We start from the raw sequence: 22,803 nt of genomic DNA on the forward strand, positions 1-22,803 counted from the left end.
TGGGGACAATGCTTTTTGCAATAATAATTCAATTTAGGGAAGAGCTAAAGCCTAAGTGTGTTAAAAGACTGGGGGTGGGGGGAGCTAAAGTAAATGTTGCATCTTAACATATGCCATTGGTGACCTCAGACCTGTTAGTTCCTCGGGGGGCAGGAGGAGGTGGTGGTGAGCTTGCACTGCAGTCATGAATAATTCACTGTAAACCGTGAACGGCAGTATCAGAAACCGTCTATTCTGGAAAAGTGGCAAACTCTATTTTTCCCCTGGGAAGAGAGAGAAGTTAATTTTGATTTCTTTCCGTCACTATAAGACGCTGCGCAAAAATAATTGAACTCCGTGTCCTTAATTTCTGAATGGGAAGATCCATCTTGTTATTGTGGCATTTTTATTTTTGCCCTGCCCTTATCCTTTTTGGATGCATTTTAGCATATTGGAAAGCACCAGTTTATAGGGCTGGATGGCACGGTGCTTTGTTGTAAATCAAAACCCTTAAATGTTACTAAATTTCCCCCTCGGGAGTTGCAGCTTCACTCAAGTCATTTATCCTGATGTTCCCATCATAATAAAGTTGGTTATTCATTTGTTGTTTAGAAGCACAAATGACTTAGATAAGAAAAATAGCCTGCTCCGTTTTGGCTACTTTGCATACTGAAAGAAAAGCCGTTGACAAAGATGTACAGCGCTCCTTCCTCCCTGCACAGCACTGAGCTCCTTTGCTTTATTTCCCTAATATGCTAATAATCATGCCATAATTTCGGATTGTTTTTCCCCTCCACTCCAAAGCATTGCACCTATTATTGTCCTCTTGGTATTTCCACCTCCCTCAGAAGTTCAGGGCCTAGCAGCTTAGGAGAGGGCATTCTCTCTGGCTGTGGAATTTCCTCTCCACAGTGGTGTGTCTGGCATCTGCATTATGTAGTTTATCTCATATGCTGAAGGCACATCCCTTTGACCCTTGAGATAGATATTTAGGGACCTATCCTAATCTCTTCATCGTAATTAGTTTTAAAACTTTTTAATAGGTTTTTTCACTGTTGCCACCCGTCCTGAGACATGGTGAAGGGTGGGTAAGAAATCAAATAAATAAATAAAGATAATAACATCTCAGCATGTTCTTTGCATTACTATTGCACTAGTACTGATTTTGGCTTGTTTCTAATACACCAACATGGCTAGTTTAAAAATTGAGAACGTAGAAATTAGCTGTCCTGGCTCCTAGCACTGGAAGACACTTGAATCCTGCTATTGAACTGATGGTTCTTTGCCTTCAAGGTTCTTTGCCTTTCCCTCCTATTCAGTTTGGTTTCTGTTGATACTTTTACCACTTAAAATCTTTACCTTTTTGCTGCTAAAAAGAATAGCATGCTTTCCCTTTAATTATCCTCTCTGGTCTCTGTTTTACAAAGGACCAGAGTGTTCCACTTAATGCTACAGGCAGATTCAGATAGCAATTGACTTTTATATTTTCCAACAAAGAATATCCATTGCTGCTTTAGTGCAGCATGCCATGCTAGAACCTGAAATATTTTTGCAGTAGGCATGATTTAACCTAATTACAGCTGCAAAACAAGTCCTCCATTAAACATTTACAGACCGCAGATTAGGATTTCCATTCCCATCAAATAATTCCTCTTCTCACCACAAGTGTTTGGTTTCACCAAAGTAGGAGTTCTGGTAAAATTGAAAGTATGTGAATCATTCTGTGATGTTTCAGTTGGCCCAAATAAAGCCATTTGCTTCTTTTGCTTTGGGATTTTTTTCTAACTGAGCAACACACCAACACAAAATAATATTTATCTTCCATGGTGGTTTATATTTTAAAATAAATATATGTTTTTTAAAAGGATTATTATGATGGTTATGATTAAATCTGCAAAGACCAATAATTAATGAGACCTTGGGAGTCAAGAATAGCTATTATGTAGTATGAAATAGAAGGAATAAGCATTGTCCTAGAAATATATTTAAAAAATAAAAAATTGTCCAGTAGCACCTTTGAGACCAACTAAGTTTGTTCTTAGGGACGCGGGTGGCGCTGTGGGTTAAACCACAGAGCCTAGGATTTGCTGATCAGAAGGTCGGCGGTTCGAATCCTCGTGACGGGGTGAGCTCCCGTTGCTCAGTCCCTGCTCCTGCCAACCGAGCAGTTCGAAAGCACAAAGTGCAAGTAGATAAATAGGTGCCGCTCTGGCAGGAAGGTAAATGGCGTTTCCGTGCGCTGCTCTGGTTTGCCAGAAGCGGCTTAGTCATGCTGGCCACATGACCCGGAAGCTGTATGCCGGCTCCCTTGGCCAATAAAGCGAGATGAGCGCCACAACCCCAGAGTCGGCCACGATTGGACCTAATGGTCAGGGGTCCCTTTACCTTTACTTTTAAGTTTGTTCTTGGTATGAGCTTTCGTGTGCATGCACACTTCTTCAGATACACACGATACACACATGCACACGAAAGCTCATACCAAGAACAAACTTAGTTGGTCTCTAAGGTGCTACTGGACAATTTTTTTGTTTTATTTTAATATATTTGTACTGCATCAGACCAACACGGCTACCTACCTGAATCAGGAAACATTGTCCTGATTATCTGCCATTAAAGTGCTCCATAAATAAATGGCTCCTAAGGTGTTCTGTATTCACTGATATTGTAAAAGGAAAATATTTCATAGCAGCTGGGTACCCATTGCCTGATTTAAGAGAAAATGTGTGGTGTTTCATGATTGTTATGTAAGAGTCTCACCCTTCATTTTATCCTCACAAGAACCTGTGAGGCTAACTGGGCCAAGGTTACACTGTGAGCTTCCTTGGTGAGTGGGGATTTGAACTTCAGTCTGTCTGGTCTTCATCCAGTGCTCTTTCCACTCCACTCCTCTGTTTCTTTCTGTGGAGCAGCTAAGCATCTCTTGTATGATGTTAGGAGAGAGGTGCATGGTGCCTTACTTTTTATTAATGAAAACTACAATCTACCAAGCACTTCCTGACCAAGCCTCAGTGCAATTAATGAGAACACAAAGGTGTTCATGCTCATTTCCCATACACTGCAAAAGGGATTTGTGCAAAAGTTCTTGATGGGTAGGTCCAAAATCATATAACGTCTACCAGTATTTCTTGGCAGAGTTCGGAATTGCCTTGGTTACAGCAGCAGCCAAGGCAACATTTTTCCACCTTCGCCGCATCAAGCAGTTGGTCCCTTACCTTTCCCGCCCCGACCTGGCCGCAGTGATCCATGCGACGGTCACCTCCAGGCTTGAGTACTGTAATTCGCTCTATGCGGGGCTGCTCTTGAAGCTGTCCCAGAAACTCCAGCGGGTGCAGAATGCTGCAGCGAGGTTCCTCACGGGGTCCCTGCCATGGGAGCATATTCATCCAGTGCTTTTCCAGCTGCACTGACTCCCGGGGGAGTACAGGGTCAGATTTAAGGTGCTGGTTTTGACCTTTAAAGCCCTTCACAGCCTAGGACCCTCGTACCTACAGGACCGCCTCTCCTGGTATGCCCCATGGAGAGCCTCAAGGTCCATAAATAGCAACACCCTAGTGGTCCCGGGCCCTAAGGAAGTTAGATTAGCTTCAACCAGAGGCAGGGCCTTTTCAACACTGGCTCCGGCCTGGTGGAACGCTCTGCCTCATGAGACCAGGGCCCTGCAGGATCTGATTTCTTTCCGCAGGGCCTGTAAGACAGAGTTGTTCCACCTGGCCTTTGGCTTGGAGCCAATTTGATTCCCTCCCCCTCTTTCTTTTTTCCTTTCTCCTCCTGTGATGAGGCTGCATTTTAATACTTTAACGTTTCAATATTTTATTTTAACCTTGTTTTTAAGTTGTATTCATTCAACTTGTTTTTATTATTGCTTGTTAGCCGCCCTGAGCCTGGCCTTGGCTGGTTAGGGTGGGGTATAAATAAAAATTATTATTATTATTTTACAAATGTAGTAGTGATCATCTGTACTTTACTATGGGTGGCCAATTGTTTAAGACAAATTTGCCATCACGTGCTGTGACAAAACACAGTCATTTCTTAAGCTTTGTTGTGCATAGTATATTTTTCCTTTTGTATGCAGGTTGCTTTTCATAGATGCAGATATTTGAGCACTGCTCTCTACTCATCCTAAAAGAGACGGGGAAATGGAAAAGTAAGATGAGCATTAACAGCAGGTAGAGAATATGGAATAAGAATACAGTCCTGAAGCTAAAATTGTCCTTGCTGTCAGTTGCAAATATACACACTGAATGGAGGTCATGCTATTCTTTCTAGAATTCTGGAGGAGGCTTATATTTTTATTATAACTGTTATCGTGCTGTCACTTCTCTTCAGCAGAAAATCTAAAATTGCTGAGGACATGGACATTTCCCTGTCATGGCTTGAAGGCTGAGTTATTTTTGTACTTCATTTGCTGTGGATTTTTCTCGCTGTTTTTCAACCAGAATCTTGAAACTCCAGTGTTCATCTAATAATGTTTGGCTGACCTATAATTGTTTGTCTCGTTTACATCAGTTGTGTTTCACACTCTGAAATACTAGCATTGGTTCAGTAAAACAGAATGTGACACATCCTCAAGTCCTGGTCAATGTCCAGCGGCTCATGTCAGGTGTATGCTAAAAGCTGGCAGATCAAAACATTACATTCATCATCTGTTTCCAGATGGAGATGGCTAAGCACTGGGTCAAAGTGCTTGGGACACTGGGCTTACAATTCCTTTGTTCATCTCTAGATTTATTTCATCAAGCTGTAGAGGATCTTCTGACAGCTAACTGTTTTTCATAGAGAAGCAGTCAAAACATTATAAGATAGCAGGACTGGTTATATTAGCCAAATGGCTTTGAAGTTACTGGTATTGGACAAAGGGTGTGTATGTGTTGTTTGGTTAACAAATACAGTTCCCTCAAAAGTTGAAAGAGGCTAAAATGACAAACCTTTGAGTCGTCCTGCCAATCTCAGCTACTGCACAACCCTCACAACATAGCAAAGTCTTCCTGTCAACAAGCTTGACACCAAGCCCATCGTCACAAATATAAGTTGCTGTAAGGCATAATTTGCCTCCAAACTCTGTTACTTGATGGAAAGGACCAAAGCACACATTACTTTACCCATGGACAGTTCTACTTGCCCAATCAAGTGTTTTGCATTGGCACCCCCGCACTACTGCTCCAAACATATTCCAACCAATTATAGTTTGCTTTGGAAAAGTTCCGGGATGGGTAGCAATGCTGACAGATGCAAACATATACACACTGGTCTTCAGGTTCAGTTATGTAGAGAATGCTGTTCTCTTGATAGCCAGTTGAGTTCTAGTGCCACCATAAGAAGAACAGCATTGAGTTCTGTTTTCCTATGAACTATTTGTGACAGCTTACTAGATCTCATGGACTACAAAAAAAGGATAAAACAGGGTTGCTTATCTGTAGCTGTTATTCACCGTGTCTTCTGAATAACTGTGTTCTGTTAACTGAGTCCTGCCTCAGGGCAGATAATAGGTGTATATCAGTGGGAAATGTTTCATGAAGGTCACAGTTGCTAAATTAAAGTGCATTAGGTTATTGACCAAAGGAGCTGCAAACTCCTTTCTGGGAGCTCGTACATTTGCATAGTCCTAGTGAATCATGACGCGGGTGGCGCTGTGGGTAAAAGCCTCAGCGCCTAGGGCTTGCCGATCGAAAGGTCGGCGGTTCGAATCCCCGCGGCGGGGTGCGCTCCCGCTGCTCGGTCCCAGCGCCTGCCAACCTAGCAGTTCGAAAGCACCCCTGGGTGCAAGTAGATAAATAGGTACCGCTTACCAGCGGGAAGGTAAACGGCGTTCCGTGTGCTGCGCTGGCTCGCCAGATGCAGCTTTGTCACGCTGGCCACATGACCCGGAAGTGTCTCCGGACAGCGCTGGCCCACGGCCTATAGAGTGAGATGGGCGCACAAACCCCAGAGTCTGTCAAGACTGGCCCGTTCGGGCAGGGGTACCTTTACCTTTACCTAGTGAATCATAATTTGGCTTACTGTGTTATGTAAACCAGACCACTGAATCACCAGGTGCTTGTAGTCTAGATCTCTTCATTGCTTGCCAAAATCCATTGCCCAGATTGGTGGATAGCAGCTCTGCATCCTTATTAGTGAGGTTTAAACTCCCTGATTTGAAATATGCCTTAGCCCTGAACAGCCAGGTTTTAGCCCACCTGATAACAAGCAACATTCCTTTCCTCCCTCTGCTACTATTGTATACTGTGGTTATCTTCTGTTTATAACTTCTGCAATTTTCCTTTTCAAGCGGACCGCATGAGTACTGTCCTTTACATGGGCTTCACCTCCAGATTAATCTCTGAGCAGTACTGATGAATTCCCAGAATGTAGTCACTTTAGAGCAGGTATTGTTCCATGCCATTCCATGTGTTCAGCATCAGGAGCCAACAAAATCTCACCCAAATGTATTTTATTTATTTATTAGACTTTTATGACAGTCATCAACTAGAGTTCCCAGGTGGGACTTGTAGGGCTTTTAAAAATAAAATAAAAACTATGATGTGATTTAAAAGCATTCCGCCGCCTTTGCCCCAAGAAAATGTACCCACCCTAAGTTCCCTGACAAAAGGAGTCTTTTAATATAAGTGTGAATCAATAGCAGCTGGAAAACAAACTAAAAATGTTCATAAATTTCTTCCAACATCAGCACAGGCAAATCTCTTCCATATGGTGGAAATTATTTTATATATTATGGAAGCCCTCACAAAGTAATAGACTCCTTTACATTCCTACTTCCTGGAAGTAGGAATAATATCTTATTAAGCATGAATATTTGAGTTATTATTTTATATACACACACACTTCAAAAACTAGGTTTAGGTGTCTTGGTTACATGGGTTAGCAGTGGGATGCTACTGCTTAAAAAAGCTAATGCAGTTAACAGAAACACAGTCCAGATCACATAAAGTAATATTTTCTATTCAGGCTGCTTCTGGGATACTGTTGCGCAATTCTGGGTACCACATTTGAAGGAGGACACTGACAAATTATAGCAAGTCCAGAGAAGAGTGATCACCATGGCTATGTGTGCATAAGTCCTATGAGGAACACTTGAAGGAGCTGGGTATGTTTAGCCTGGAAAAGAGCAGACACAGAGGAGTTCTGATAGCCATCTTCAAATATCTTAAGGGTTGTCACATGAAGGAGGGAGCAAGCTTGTTTTCTCCTGCTCTGGAGGGTAGGACTCGAACCAATGGCTTCAAGTTGCAAGAAAGGGAATTCCGACTAAACATCAGGAAAAGACTTTCTGACAGTAAGAGCTGTTCAGCAGTGGAACAGACTCCCACGATAGGCGGTGGACTCTCCTTCCTTGGAGGTTTTCAAACAGAGGCTGGATGGCCATCGGTCATGGGTGCCTTAGCTGAGAGTATTACATTGCATGGGGTTGGACTAGATGACCCTTGGCGTCCCTTCCAACTGTGTACCAGTGATAACACTTGTTCTGAACTGGATATAGATCCATCATTTGAAGGTGTAAGAAAGAGCCCATATCCCTGATGCACCTGGACGGGGCGGAAAGAAAATCTAGTATCAGCTGTTCCTTAAACACCTGGCTTTTACTTCATCTCTGACATGATGAGACTTTTCCTGCTGCTACTCGGTTCTTCAATAAATTCAAGTGAGCTTTGAGCTTTGATCATGAAAGTATTTTTTTTAAAAGGAACTAGTAATTTTAGATGTTGTTTTCACACGTCTGATAGTTTGCCAGAGAATAATCCAAATTTCATGTAGGGGACTAAAGCCTTCAAAAATTGAACTCGTAGCCAAATTTGATTGATGTTAATACTTCAAATTGTTTTTACAAAATTATTCTTTAATGTGAAAGATTATTTCTAACCTGACAGAAAGGTACTTTCAGGTATCTTAATTCCATGAAGAAGGATCACAGACTTGGGGGGAGGGGAGAGGGAGATGATATATATCTCTAGAAATGCCTATTAAAAACAAGGCAGTAAATTATTTAGATTATATTAAGCTTTTGAACATTTTTAAAAAACCCAATGCTATTACTAACTGCTTGTTCAGAGGCTTTCTTTAATAATATAGGTGAAATTTGAGTGAAAGTCAAGAGTCATCAATTTTAACTATGCCCTATGTTCAGTTTGCCAGTAGGTAACTAGGTATTCAATGCTGATATTACATGTATATGACACCATTAATATTTGATATGTGATAGGATTAGCAAGGGCCTGGTCTCACAAGAGGAAGTGATAGAAAACGGAACCAGGATTTTGTCATATGCCTGTTTTAAGAAGAGTAAATGCCAGTTTCAGAGAACTTTTGGGTGTAATGTTTCTTCCAGGGGTTGCGTCTTGGGGATAGTGTGTGAAGCCAAAATCACATATAGTCAAAACACATTGGGTTCAATGGCAGGTGGGATTACCAAAGTTATTTTTGCTAGAACCCTGCCCCCTTTCTTTCCCTTTTCAATTTTTCAGATTGTTTTGCAAGTACGTAAAGCTGAATGCACACAAGTTAAATGCGCATAAGTTGCAAGTTACTTGTATTATGGTGGCTGAAGTGATTTTGACTAGTTAATTCCTCCTTATATCAGATAATTATGCTGCCACAGCATATGTCCAGTGGCATTGGGGCAACAAAGCAGGACAAGCTGCCCCGTATATGAAGAATTTTCGAGAAGCCAAAATAATTTTGAATAGACTGTTGAAATTTCTAAGGGGAGAGCTGCAAAAACACAGTATTTTTCTTATCCAGAGAAGCACTGGTGGAGGATTCTCCAATCCTGTGATGGAGAGGACAAAGAAAGCCATTTTTTTCAGTTTAGAAAATATAAAAGAAATACTTTCTCCTGCTTCCTAAGCCTCTAAGCCATTCCTAAGACTTACGAATGGCGCTGCACCGGAAGCAGGAGGGGCCCTTTTGCAAAGGTAAAAAGAGGTTATATCACACACACCCCTTTAACAGGCCTAACAGAGACTTCTCTGTGATGTTAGGCGCATTAGATGCTGCTTTGCTCCTAGTGAATGAGAGCCAGGCAGGACTACTAACAGTGACTTCCCCAAAGACTTCAACAATCGAGCAGGAATATAAGCGATTAGGTAGTCCTAAAGATATCCTGGACCCAAGTTGTTTTGGGCCTTGTACATTAATACAAGAACCTTGAACCTGACCTGATAGTATATGAGCAACCAGTGCAAACTTTCAGACACTAGAGTTACGATGTGCTGGCAATAGCCTCTCCCCATCAGTTGTCTTGCTACAGCCTTTTTCATGAGCTGGAGCCCCTGAACCAGGCCCGAGAGTAGCCTCAAATAGAGCACGTTACAATGATGGAGTCTTGAAGTTACCAATTGTTGTAGTCCAACAGCATCTGGAAGGCCACAGATTCTCCACTCCTTATATAGATAAATGGCAAAGAAGTGAGCAGTGTGGTTTCGCATCATTAGAAGAGTTGCTATTGTACATCCTTTAATTTAACATTCATGTTTTCTTTGTTTCTACAGTTGCAGCAATTAAAATCTGCTCTTAACAATTGCTTGTGTCTTGAAATAACGATTCAAGAGAGTAGCAAATAGGCATTATGTTGGGGACAGCTGCAGGAATTTGTACACCCCTACGCACATATCTTTCCAGCACTGGGGTGGATACAAGCATAGAAACTCAATTTCCTTTGTACACATTTGCTGTTGTCAGTCACTGATTGAAACTGGGATAAAGTTTGGGGGTGGGGGGAAGTAGGATGTGGGGCAGCAGAGGAAGAGTCTACATATTTATGCACACACACTCTATATATATAGATAGTTAGAGAGAGACGGATTTGTATTCCAAACCTTTTGTCCACTGCACTGAAGACAAAATTGCTGCATGTATGGCGCTATGTAAATGTGCCATGGACACATTCTAGGGATTCAATGGTTGCATTCCCCAACCTTGGTTGGACCTCCCCGGTCCATTCCATATTAATAAATGCACATATCTGTTGGTGTTTGCCACCTATTGCTAAATAGCACAATTCACATAAAATATTTTCCAAAGCAACTCTTCTGGTGTCACAGCTTGGATTGGGTATTTCAGTACTTCACATTGCTTTGTTTTTCCTTCCCTGCAAGGCCTAAGACCATCTGAGTGCACCAAGGCACTTCTATTCATTATTTACATAGCACCATCTGTGTACGTAGTATTACCGCCTCCTTCAGCTTTTCTTTAGAAATTGGGAGATTAGAGCTCAACATAATGCTTAGTCATTTATAAATCTAGTTTCCTTTTCTTGGCATACAGATTATAATGATAAAAAATTGACTGATGTGTGAATACTCATTTACTGGGGTTTGGTACTTGCATGTTTGATAATTCATAACCTTAGTGGTTTTCTTTCCAACCCATACAGTAATAGCAGTACATTCTAGCATTAAAAGTGTAAAATTGTATTATTAAAAACAATATTACTGCTTTGGTTTAAAAAAATATCACTTAGTTTTGTTTGTTTTTCATAACAGGTTTAGTACATAGAACATAGGAAATCAAATTTTAAATTTCAGTAGTTCAAGTGTCTGTATGTTTGTGAAGGGATGCATCTCAGTGGTAGAACAAGTGTTATGCTTGCAGATAGATGGTCCTGGTTTCAATGTCTGGCATCACTGGAAATCTCAGAGAGCCCTGGCTGAAACTGGATAGCTGATAGCAGTGCTGATCTTGACAGACCAATATCTTGACTTGGTATAAGGCAGCTTCCTGTGTGTGTGAATGTGTATAAATGTGAGAATTGTGGGTTTTGATGACACACTGATGAATTCTAATATCACAAAATATATTTTACATTTTCATGCAAGCGATTTAAGTCTAGAAGGACTATGGACGTCATACAAGTTCTGTTCCTCTTCTTCCCCCATCTTTTCTTGTTTACTGCCTGTCTACTGTCATAATGATTTTACTGTAAGCTATATTTGAATTCATATTTGAAAATCTGACTGCTGGAGAGACATAGTTATTTTAAAAAATCCTGTTGAAGTACGTTCTTGGAGACCATTATGTTTTCATAATGTTCTTAGACAATCATATAAAAAGAGCCCTGCTGGTTCAGAATAAAAGCCTGTCTAGTCCAGCGTCTGGTTCTGATGCCAACCAGATGGCTGTGGGAACCCCACAAACAGATCTTGAGTACAACAGTACTCTCCCCACTTGTGCTGTTTAGCAACTGATATCCAGAGGAATACTACCTCTGATACTGGAGGTAAAGGTAAAGGGACCCCTGACCATTAGGTCCAGATGCAGCAGATGCTGTATGTTCCATATATATATATATATATATATATATATATATATATATATATATATATATATATATGCTTTCGTAGATTTTCACGGGTACAGGAATGTAGGTTTTGGTGTCTTCGGGTGTCTTCCCGTGTAAGAGTTGGGGTGTCTAGGCGACGTTTCGACGAGGTCTCACTCGTCATCTTCAGGCTGGTGCTTTCGGCTTCTTGTTACTAGAACAGAGCAGGATCTCAGTGTTTGAGTTCCTATAAATACTGTTGAGGGGGTGTGGTGTATAGCCTCCAACGTTCTGGGCAGATAGGAAGTTCCTAGGAACTTCCTATCTGCCCAGAACGTTGGAGGCTATACACCACACCCCCTCAACAGTATTTATAGGAACTCAAACACTGAGATCCTGCTCTGTTCTAGTAACAAGAAGCCGAAAGCACCAGCCTGAAGATGACGAGTGAGACCTCGTCGAAACGTCGCCTAGACACCCCAACTCTTACACGGGAAGACACCCGAAGACACCAAAACCTACATATATATATATATATATATATATATATATATATATATATAATGTAAAGGTAAAGGGACCCCTTACCATCAGGTCCAGTCGTGGCCGACTCTGGGGTTGTGGCGCTCATCTCGCTTTATTGGCCGAGGGAGCCAGCGTACAGCTTCCGGGTCATGTGGCCACCATGACAAAGCCGCTTCTGGCGAACCAGAGCAGCGCACGGAAACGTCGTTTACCTTCCCGCTTTGACATGCTTTCGAACTGCTAGGTGGGCAGGAGCAGGGACCGAATGATGGGAGTTCACCCCATTGCGGGGATTCGAATCGCCGACCTTCTGATCAGCAAGCCCTAGGCTCTGTGATTTAACCCACAGCGCCACCCACATCCCTTTTGATACTGGAGGTAGTACACAGCTATTCATAGCCTTATCTTCTAAGCCACTTTTAAACCCATACAAGTTGAGGACCAACTTTACAACCTGTGATAGCAAATACCATAGTTTAACTGTACTTTGTGTCCCTTTTTTGTCTGTCCTGAATCCTCCAACATGCAGCTTCGTCGGATGATATCAGGTTCTAATTTTATGATCAAGGAAGAAAATCTTTTCTTTCCTCCTGCCATGCATAGTTTTATAATCTCTGTCTTAACCCACACACCCCTTACATACCTTCTCTCTAAACTAAGAATCTCTAATGATGTGTAGTTTCTACATGGATGAGTTGTTCCAGCCTCATGATCAAATTAGTAGTCCTTTTTTTTTTGCACCTTTTCCAGCTTTACAATAATGCTTTTTTAGGCGTGGCAACCAGAACTGCACAGCCTTTGGGAATGCCGTTCCTTACGTAATCAAGCCATTTCTTCATCTCTCTCAAATCTGTGGCTTGCATATTTATTCTGCAGAAGTCAACACTTTCCAGTTATCACATCATGGCATCTCATATTATCAGGTGTTATGGCCATAATTGCCTAAGTTGTTGTCACACTAGAATGCCTCATTGTCTGACACATGAAGCCTTAACCCTTAAACAACTATTTCTTCTCTGTGGGTTTGATGCTGGTCCACATGTGGAACTGGACTTTTGAAACCTGCTGGGAAGCTCAAATTTGAAATGCTTCAATCAAAGAGGTCAAAGAGAATGAGCAGAGTTGCACTCGCCTCTCCCATCTCTGTTTCAACAAATGTCATCATCAGGAACACTTTGGTAGTAGTTTCTAGTCTTGGGATTGGTGCCAAAAGGAAAAGCTCACAATCATGCTATTTGGAGGAAGATATTGGGAACTTTTAGGGACGCGGGTGGTGCTGTGGGTAAAACCTCAGTGCCTAGGACTTGCCGATCGTATGGTCGGCGGTTCGAATCCCCATGGCGGGGTGAGCTCCCGTCTTTCGGTCCCAGCTCCTGCCCACTTAGCAGTTCAAAAGCACCCCTAAGTGCAAGTAGATAAATAGGTACCGCTTTATAGCGGGAAGGTAAACAGCGTTTCTGTGTGCTGCGCTGGTGCCGGCTCACCAGAGCAGCTTCGTCACGCTGGCCACGTGACCTGGAAGTGTCTTCGGACAGCGCTGGCTCCCGGCCTCTTAAGTGAGATGAGTGCACAACCCTAGAGTCGGACATGACTGGCCCATACGGGCAGGGGTACCTTTACCTTTACCTTTATTGGGAACTTTGGGGATTGACATTCTTTAAGCTAGTGAAGCAGTCTTTAGATTTTGGTGAAGTCAAAGTTTGGACTTCTTTTGTAAGGAATTGACAGTATAATGCATTGCAATATTGCATTCTAATATACTTTGAGCACAGTTATAATTAAAAGAGGCATACAGTCCCATATTTTATGCAAACATACACAGTATCACTGACATCCCTTATCAACAGTATTAACCTTGAACATTTCTAATATAATTTCTCTATTAGTGTGTGTCAAGAATGGATAATAGCTGTTGTATTTTCTCTCTAAAGGGAAAATGAGTGAGTTTTCATTTATAAAAAGAATGAACTTCTGGTATTTCCATTCTGAAAACATTTCTCTTAAATAGTGTGTCTGTGAGAGAGAAGAGAGGAGATACGTTTTTTTATTCACACCCTTCCTCCAAGGTGTTCAGAGTGGTGTACATGATACACATGCTCACATAGTCTTACAATCCTATGAGATGGGTTAGGCTAAGAGAAGGTGTCTGGCCCAAGATCACCCAGCAAGCTTCATCCCTGAGTGGGAATTTGAGCTCTGGTCTCTCCAGTGCTTTGCACAATTCACCACCATACTGGTTCCTGTGTGTGTGTATTTATGCATTATGTATGTATATATAAATGTATGCATACACTCAAGTATCGCAAACCTTTGATTATTTAGCCCACTGAAAATATGGAATTATTTAATGTATAGTGATTTATTTATTTTTACTCCTCTGTCAATACAAAATACATTCCAAATGAAGAACACACAGAAGACCCTGAGGTCAAATGAAATTCTCAAAGGAGATTTTCGAAGGAGCCGCTTTCAGGCAGTGCATGCCTTGCCAAGTTACAAGTGCAAATTACTTTCAACTCCTAAAAAGATAAGTCCTCTCATAAATAAGAGAAAATAAGTTCAGTGTTTGAAATGTGAGCTCTTCTATTTAGGCTTTGATTCTTTTCTTTTCCTTGCTGAAGATGATCTGCTTGTTCTAACATGTCTTTGTTGAGATCTGTATGTTACAAATCTCCATAATCTGTCTGAGAATACACATCTATAATGATAGATGCCAAAGAACACCTGGAATACTCTGGCTTTTTAAGTACATGGTTCAGGTTTAAATGGCCCATTGTCATTGCCCAGGCTTGTTTGTATGAGTCAGCAACTGACAGTCTCAACTGAACTTGTCTAACTTGCTTTCTTCTTGCCATACACAGACTGCATTTATATCTTTGCCTCTCCATACAATATGTTACATATGACGTATTTCCTGAAGGCAAGGAGGTAGAAACTTCACACTGAGACTCAAACCTGCCCACAAACCACACACACTGATTTTAAACTTTGATATTATATATCCTGTCTGACCATGACAGACAGATGTTCGGAGGTGGCTCAGTTTCTGATATTCATTAGTGAAGGAAAGTCACTTTGGACATGCTTGTGAGATACTGCTTTATGATTCCTGAACTCTGGCTTTGAAAATAGGGTTGAGCCTTGACTTAAACCTGGTACCTGGTACCTTTTGTTACGTCTGCAAATGGAAGCCTGATGTAGGTTTGAGTACTTTCTTGACGGTTTTGGATGTGCAAGCCTTCTTATTTTTTTGTTGGACGCAGGTGGCACTGTGGGTTAAACCACAGAGCCTAGGGCTTGCTGATCAGAAGGTTGGTGGTTCGGATCCCCGCAACGGGGTGAGCTCCCATTGCTTGGTCCCAGCTCCTGCCAACCTAGCAGTTCAAAAGTACAAAGTGCAAGTAGATAAATAGGTACCACTCTGGTGAGAAGATAAACGGCGTTTCCATGCGCTGGTGGTTCACCAGAAGCGGCTTAGTCATGCTGGCCACATGACCCGGAAGCTGTACGCCAGCTCCCTCGGCCAATAAAGCGAGATGAGCGCCGCAACCCCAAAGTCGGCCATGACTGGACCTAACGGTCAGGGGTCCCTTTACCTTTACATCCAAAGAGAAACCAAAATGCTTAATAAGAAAATGGTTGCCTTCCTTATTACTAGAAATTAGGTTCCACGTTATTCCACATTCTGGATGTGATTGCTTCATTTGTGGACTGTGGAGTATTTACCATTGTACAGTGGTACCTCAGTTGTCGAACATAATCCTTTCCAGAAGACCGTTCAACTTCCAAACCATTCAACAACTGAGGCGCAAAGGGCGGTCAGCAAAGTCAATGGCAAAAATTGAAATACACACAGCAGAAGCTGTTTGACTTCCAAGGCGCATTCAAAAACAGAAGCAATTACTTCCAGGTTTTCAGTATTCAAAAACCGAAACGTTCATCTTCCTAGACACTCGAAAAATGAGGTACCACTGTATATTCACACAGTCACAGTAAACAATAGTATGTTCACTTATGTCCTGTGATCCATTAAAATGTGTGATCCTGTTAAGAATACAGAAGAGAGCACATAAGAATTTGTATGTTACAATCACAGAAATGTGTGGACTTTGAAAACGCTTGAGAAAGTGGCCTCAATTTTCAAAAAAAAGGTAACTCAGCTTTTTAGGATGTCCATATTAAGAAATAACAAAAGCTGCTTTGACAGCCTTTTTGGCTAAAGGGCGGGGTATAAATGGCATAATTAAAGAAATCCAAGGAATGTGTAAAATACTGGACGTGCTATCTGCATTTGCATGTGTGTGTAATCTGATTTCAGTGGTCTGTGGGAAATGGTCATTATCCCTGAGAGTAGTTAAGTCCATCTAATTTCACATGACATTGTTATTCAGTTGCACAATTGCTCTAAATTGCAGTTAAAAGGGGGGCTACAGTTGCATTTGGACCAAGCAAAACTATAAGCTCTTTGTTGAAAAAGCTCCTGTTTTGCAAGTAGCAAAGAGTTTTCCAAACCAGGCAGCAAACTTCCAACTTAATTGAAGTTGCAGTGGGGCAGGAGAGGAGGAAACCATCCCTTTCAAAAGCATTAAAGTAATTCATTCTTCAGGTTAATTGATTTTGAAAGTTCTTGTAAATTGAAAACTGCAAGTTGTGACTAATGGGGGAAGGAACTAATTCAGTACTATGAACACATAAACCTTGAGCAGCCGAGACCCTCTTCTTTCCTTTTAAACTAGAAAATATGGATTACTATTTCTTGTTCTAATAATTAACTCAGTCAAAAACTGCCATGTAAATAGACCTTCTGACTCCACACGGATTAGAAGAACAATAGCATAGATTTGTTCATGAATTTCTTTTTCTTCTTCATTGTATGTGAAATGTAATTTCTTCCTAAAATGCTGTTTCACCTGCACATTTATGCTATATTTGAGAAACTTGGATATTTACATATCAATGATGTTCTTTATAACTCATCTTTGTTTAATTGTATTAACCAGGGAAGCTGCAATGCATTTTATTGGCTTCATAAAGAAAAGTTGTTTTGGATTTCTTATTCAGTTGCAATGAATGCACGCCACATCAAGATTTAATTAAGTATTTAATTAAGGGAAGAGTTAGTGATTGTAAAGAGTTCAACATGTGCTTATTCCTCATAACAATAACTTGATATAAGTTAGGGGAAAGTCTTAGAATCCTTTCCAGCTGAACCGGTGAGATGATGTTACAAGTTTTATATGAAGTGTAAGAGAATGTGCACAAATGAAATACTTGTTGAGGCACATAATTAAAAGATGCTTTCATCTGAAAACCAAGCAGAACATAAGATAGACCCAGAGGCTGCTTAATAACATACCCAGTCCAGCATGCAGTTCTCACAGTTTGGCCAACCAGATGTCTATGGGAAGCCCGAAAGCAGGCCCTCAGTACAACAACCCTTTCCCCACCTGTGATTTCCAGTAACTGGTATTAAAACTGGTTTACTGCCTCTGGTAGTAGAGGTAGAACCTAGCCATTGTAGCTAGTAGCCATTGGTAACATTACAGTGGTGCCCCGCAAGACGAACGCCTCGCGAGACGAAAAACTCACAAGACGAAAGGTTTTTTCGTTTTCAAGTTGCTTCGCAAGACGAATTTCCCTATGGGCTTGCTTCGCAAAACGAAGCTTGCCCCCGCACCCCGGACCTCTTTTGAAGCAAGGGGCGGCGGGGAGAAGATCGCTTCTCCCCATTGCCAGCCCCGCAATCTCCGGGGACAGAGGGGAAGGCGCGCGCGGACCCCTTTTGAACCAAGGGGCGGCAACGGGGAGAAGCAATCTTCTCCCCTCCGCCCTTGCTTCAAAAGAGGGGACAGAGGGGAAGGCGCGCGCGCGCCTTCCCCTCTCTCCCCAGACCCCTTTTGAACCAAGGGGCGGCAACGGGGAGAAGTGATTCTCCCCGCTGCCCCTTCCCTTGCTTTAAAACAGGTCCGGGGACAGAGGGGAAGGCCCACAGCGCTTCCCCTCTGTCCCCGGACAGTCTCCATAGGAACGCATTGATTGATTTTCAATGCATTCCTATGGGAAACCGTGCTTCGCAAGACGAAAAACTCGCAAGAAGAAAAAACTTGCGGAACGAATTAATTTCGTCTTGCGAGGCACCACTGTATCTCTCCTGAATTTATCTAAGCCTCTTCTGAAGCCACCCAGGCTGATGGCCATCAGTACCTCTTGTGGGAATGATTTCCATTAAATATGTGCTGTGTACAGGACTTCCTTTTCTTTGTTCTGAACGTTCCAACATTCAGTTTCATTTCATATCCCTGAGTTCTTCTAGTGTTACGAATGAGGGAGAAAAACATTTATAATCACTTTTACATTACATTACGCCTGCACCATGTTTCTTCTTACTCACCTTTGTGCTGAACTAAAAAGCCCAAAATGTTGTAGCCTTTCTTTGTAGTGGAGTCGCTCCATCCTCTTCATCATTTTGGTTCCCTTTCCATCACTACAACATCCTTTCTAAGGTGAGGCAACCAAACCTGTTTGCAGTGTTCCATGTGAATAGATATGTATAATGGCATTATGAGATCAGTTTTATTTTCAGTCCTTTTCCTAATGATCCCTAACATGGAATTCACCTTTTTCACAGCTGCCACACACAGTCAACATCTTCATTGAGTATCCACTATAACTCCTGGCCACTGCCAGTTCAGACCTCATTAGTGTATATGCAACATTTAGACTTTACACTTGCTTACACTGAATTGCATTTGCCAATTTACTTCCCATTAATTGCGTTTGGAGAGATGCTTTTAAGCTCTTTGCAATCCCTTTTTGTTTTAACTTCTCAGGCAACTTGGTATCATCTGCAAACTTGGCTGCCTTGCTCTTACCCAACTCTAGATCATTTATGAATAAATTAAAAAGCACATGTCCCTGTACCAATCACTGGCGACTCCCATTTTATACCTCTCTACATCTGTAGAACTGTCTATTTATTCCTGATCTCTGCTTCCTGTCTTTTAACCAATTACTCATCCACAAGTGGACCTATCATTTTATTCCATGAGTGCTAAGCTTATTCAGGTGTCTGGTGTGGTACTTTGTCAAAAGCCTTCTGAAAACCTAAGTATGCAATGCCTTCTGGATCACCTCGTATCTCTTTGCTTGTTGACACTCTCAAAGAACTCTCATAATTCTGTGCTTGTATTCACAACAGCTTCAATGCACACAGGGTACTCATACATATGATGTAGATGCCTTACTCAAGTGCACTATTGAGAGAGCATTTGTGCGCAGTAGATACACTAACACAGATGTGCATTGTGTGGAAGAAGTATACCTTCATGCATGTAGAAGCTCCATTATGTGTTATAATTCAATTCAAGGTGAAGTGTTTGTGTCTGCTTTCCATTAATAATACTATTCATTTTTTGACAACTCGCCAGTGTAATTTGGGGAAGCTTCTCTGGACTCTGAAAGGGGCTGGCTTTTGTGTCAGTTCATTGATCACAGTGAAAGTTGCTAACTACTCTTTCAGGTAATGTGATTTACTTCCTAAGAACATTGAAACAGTCACATCACTGTAACACTTTAATATCGTAGACCCAAATTTTTATGTTAGTTATTTATTAAATTTCCATACTGCCCTTCATCCGAGGATCACAAGGTGCTTTACAGTATAAAAACATAGCATATTAAGAAATAAAAGGAATATGCAACTGATGTACAAGATTTACAGGTCAGCTATCGCCAGTCCCAACTTGCCGAGGCTTCTGCACATCCCTCATTCATTTTAATGGCATGAGATGGTAATCATGTGATAGTCCGGCGTTTCGTTGGACATCTTCTAACATTTTCCCACCATCAAAATTGTGCCCTGAAGTTTAATTCCCCATCGGTTTTTCTTGGCCATTTTGACAAGTTTGAACACCAGGCTATAGGGATCCCTGTGATCCTAAAGAGCTGCTGTTTCCCTCTTTTTCTGTGGTATCCTATCTCCAGTGACTACAGGACTAAGATACCTTCTCTTAGGTATCAATCCCCTGTGGGACTTGGTGCTATTTTTCTAGAAAAAGAGGTCCTGGAACTCACCGCGAACGCCTCCCTTGTTCTCTTTTATAACGGCAATGGCAGCCACCAGAGAGGTGTCGGAACTGAGTTCTGGTGGGTTCCAGCTGAAAAAAAAAGCCCTGGACTTAGGCATCTTAAACACGCAGCAGTTAGGCCACATGGGGATTTGTTGAAGCCTTGGAGCTGTAGCAATTTGCAGGGGGGCAGGCAGAAAAACACGGCCCTTTGTAATACAGAGATGCCTCGGATGCAACAAGCAAGTCCTCTTCTGTAGCCATTTCACGCCTTCCTCTGCATCTTCACAATAGGCACGTGAGGTAGGTTAGGCTGAGAATTGGTGAGCAAAAGCAATGATTCCCCGAGTTTAAAATACGAAGCTATACATGCTCAGAGTATTTTATTTCCATTTAGCGGTGGGGGGGGGGAGCAGAGGTGTGTGTTTTGTGAAACTCTACAGGCTGAAAGCTTTTTTCGTAGTCCATGTAAGCATATATCAAAGTAAATTTGTTAGTTTTTAAGATTCCACAAGTTATTCTGTAGTACCTTATTTGTGTTTTCCTTTCTGGAGGTGGGGGAAGGGGGACGCTATTTTTATAAGTTGCTTTGGGTCACTTTTGTGAAATAAAGAGGCTAATTAATGCATGCTGTTGTGTGTTGTATTAAGTGCCCGTCAGGGAAAAAGGCAGGGTATAAATAGTAGTAGTAGTAGTAGTAGTAGTAGTAGTAGTAATGCATATTAGGGGCAGGTGGGGCTTATCAACCAGGGAAAGTAGCACATCTAGAAACCTCCACTGCTTTGCAGGGTATCTTCAGGAAAAGAAAATGCTAAGGCGTAAACACTACATAAATCGTCCCTAAGATGGTTGGATTGTTTCCTTGCAATGCCTCCTTTCGGCAAGTCCTGCAGCCAAGCTGGTGCCAAACATCTCTGCTTTCCTTTGGACCACATCAGCAAGGCAGAGAGGGGGTTCTTTTCTTCTGGGCAGCCCAAGACCACCAGACACACTGCCCATGTTTGCACCCCAAGGAGGTCACTTTGTTGCTGCTAATCCAGTGGTTTGACTGCAGTCACACTCCATTGTCTCTTGAGACAGATGCCAACAACCACCACTATTTATTACTATCGTCACCACCATCAATATGCAAATTTTGTGTTGCTATTGTTTTGGGAATTCAATCTGGCCTCCAACCACCTTTATCCAGCCCTGAAGACATACAGGAATTTAAGGTTTGAGTTCTCCTGTCATATTGCTCTTCCCAGTAGCATTGCTAGTTCAGCTGTGGGCAGAGCAGCAAATCTGCAAAGAGGCAGAGAATTCTATGGCTTCTATGACTGTGGTGGAGCAATAGGAAGAAGGTTGTTCTCCCATTGTGCCAGGATAATTGGCTGTTTGGCTTGTTAATCCCGAGTTCCACTTAACTAAGTTGTTTCTCCTCCGCACCTGACAGAGAAGAATGTCTTTCTAAACCTTTGATAGCTGTTCTTTTGATTGCAGATAACTTCAAATGAGAAGCACTCTGAAAGCCTGAAGAATGATGGAGAAATGCTTGTTCGCACACTAGAAAGATTGGCCCAGACTGCCAGGTGAGTTCCCCTTAGGCTTCCTGGAATTTCCAGGCTGTGTGTACATTCCTCCCCTTTCATCTGTCTGCAATCACCTCCCGCACTACAAGCTTCTTGTATTACCAGCCCACCCCCTCCTACACAATACTACCATCAAAATTCCTTTCATTCAAAGCTTTCTAGCTTTCTCTCTCAGCTACTTTTCTTTGGATCCTCTGATGTGGCAGACCAGAGCTGTGTGGCACATTTCCTTTCCTTTCTTTCCCTTCCAACATTGCACCGCACATCCCCATACTAGTCTGAGAGTCCTGCATGCTGCCTGTGCCTTCTTTGAGACAAATGGCAGTAGGGGGTCTTTAAATCCTTTGAGGTACACAGAATGGTGTGTCTTCTTGCAAAGTAAATATGTGAAGACCTGGATGTCCACTGATAGTTCCCAGTCATCCAGATCCGCTAATGCAAGCAGTGTCTTATTCCACAGCAGCTAAATCCTAACTCCTCCTGGCAGCACACAACCGCCAGCCCCCAGTTCTTGCTTTTAGGATTGCTGCTAGTTAAGCCAGCCACTCTTTGCCACAGTAGTTACTGCTAGCCACTGTTACTGCAGTAAGGCATGGCAGCTGCTGAGACCACAGCAGAGCAGGAGACAAGTCCTGGCGCCTGCATGGCTGAGCTAAATGTTCCCTTCCTTGTGGGAGGACAGCTAAGTCTGATTCTGCTGGGGTCGTTGCCGTAGGATCCAGCTGAATGACATATCTCGGAAGATTAAGTGCGTAGATTCTAATTAGGGATATTATCTGAAAACCTCCATACCAATACTTGTACTAATACTTCTGAAACTGTGATATACTAACACGTGGGCCTCGACTCCTTTATCCGTATTGTATGTATTTTTGTAATATAGAATTGTTGCCCATTTGTGGGGAGGAAAAAGGAAGTGGCTTGGACATAAGCTGTTTCAGATTGATTCCTCCTCCATCCCTAATCCCTAATCCTAATAACCTAATTGTGGCATAGCTCATTATCTATATCTCATTTCCCTTAGTTTCAACAAAATGTTTACTCTGATTTTCAGAGAAATGGCTGTTAACTGGGTATCAGCAGTGGACATGTGCTCAGATCTTAGTGGAGTCATGACTTAGGCGTGTCACATTCTCTTTGCCCCCGTTTCCTGTCTGTAAAATGAGAATCTCAGTTTACTGCACCTCATTATTAAAAACATCTTTATAGTTTCTACCCGTCTTTAAAGCATGTTACCCACTGTGTTTGCCTTAGGGTGGGATATAGATTTAATACATTGATTAAAGAAAATCTCTGCTTAGTCATGAACTTCTTGGCGGCCTTGGGCAAGGCACCACTTTGAGTCATTCCCCGTTGCATTGCTCATCTGGTACACAATGAACTAGCAAGACGTGTGGCGCTGCGCCTCCTG

At 42.1% G+C, this 22,803-nt stretch overlaps 1 protein-coding gene across 5 annotated transcripts in view; it reads left to right on the forward strand.

The window, feature by feature from the left end:
- The window catches only part of ULK4 (unc-51 like kinase 4), a 159,834-nt gene that overhangs the window by 135,180 nt on the left and 1,851 nt on the right, over positions 1-22,803 (forward strand). For all 5 annotated transcript variants that reach the window (XM_081164361.1, XM_081164360.1, XM_081164364.1 and 2 more), the window contains exon 36: positions 21,304-21,392. In XM_081164361.1, the coding sequence (XP_081020487.1) occupies positions 21,304-21,392 (89 nt within the window). The remainder of the gene's footprint in view (positions 1-21,303; positions 21,393-22,803) is intronic.

The sequence above is a fragment of the Podarcis bocagei genome (genome assembly GCF_964188305.1).
Source record: "Podarcis bocagei genome assembly, chromosome: 12".
Lineage (NCBI taxonomy): Eukaryota > Metazoa > Chordata > Lepidosauria > Squamata > Lacertidae > Podarcis > Podarcis bocagei.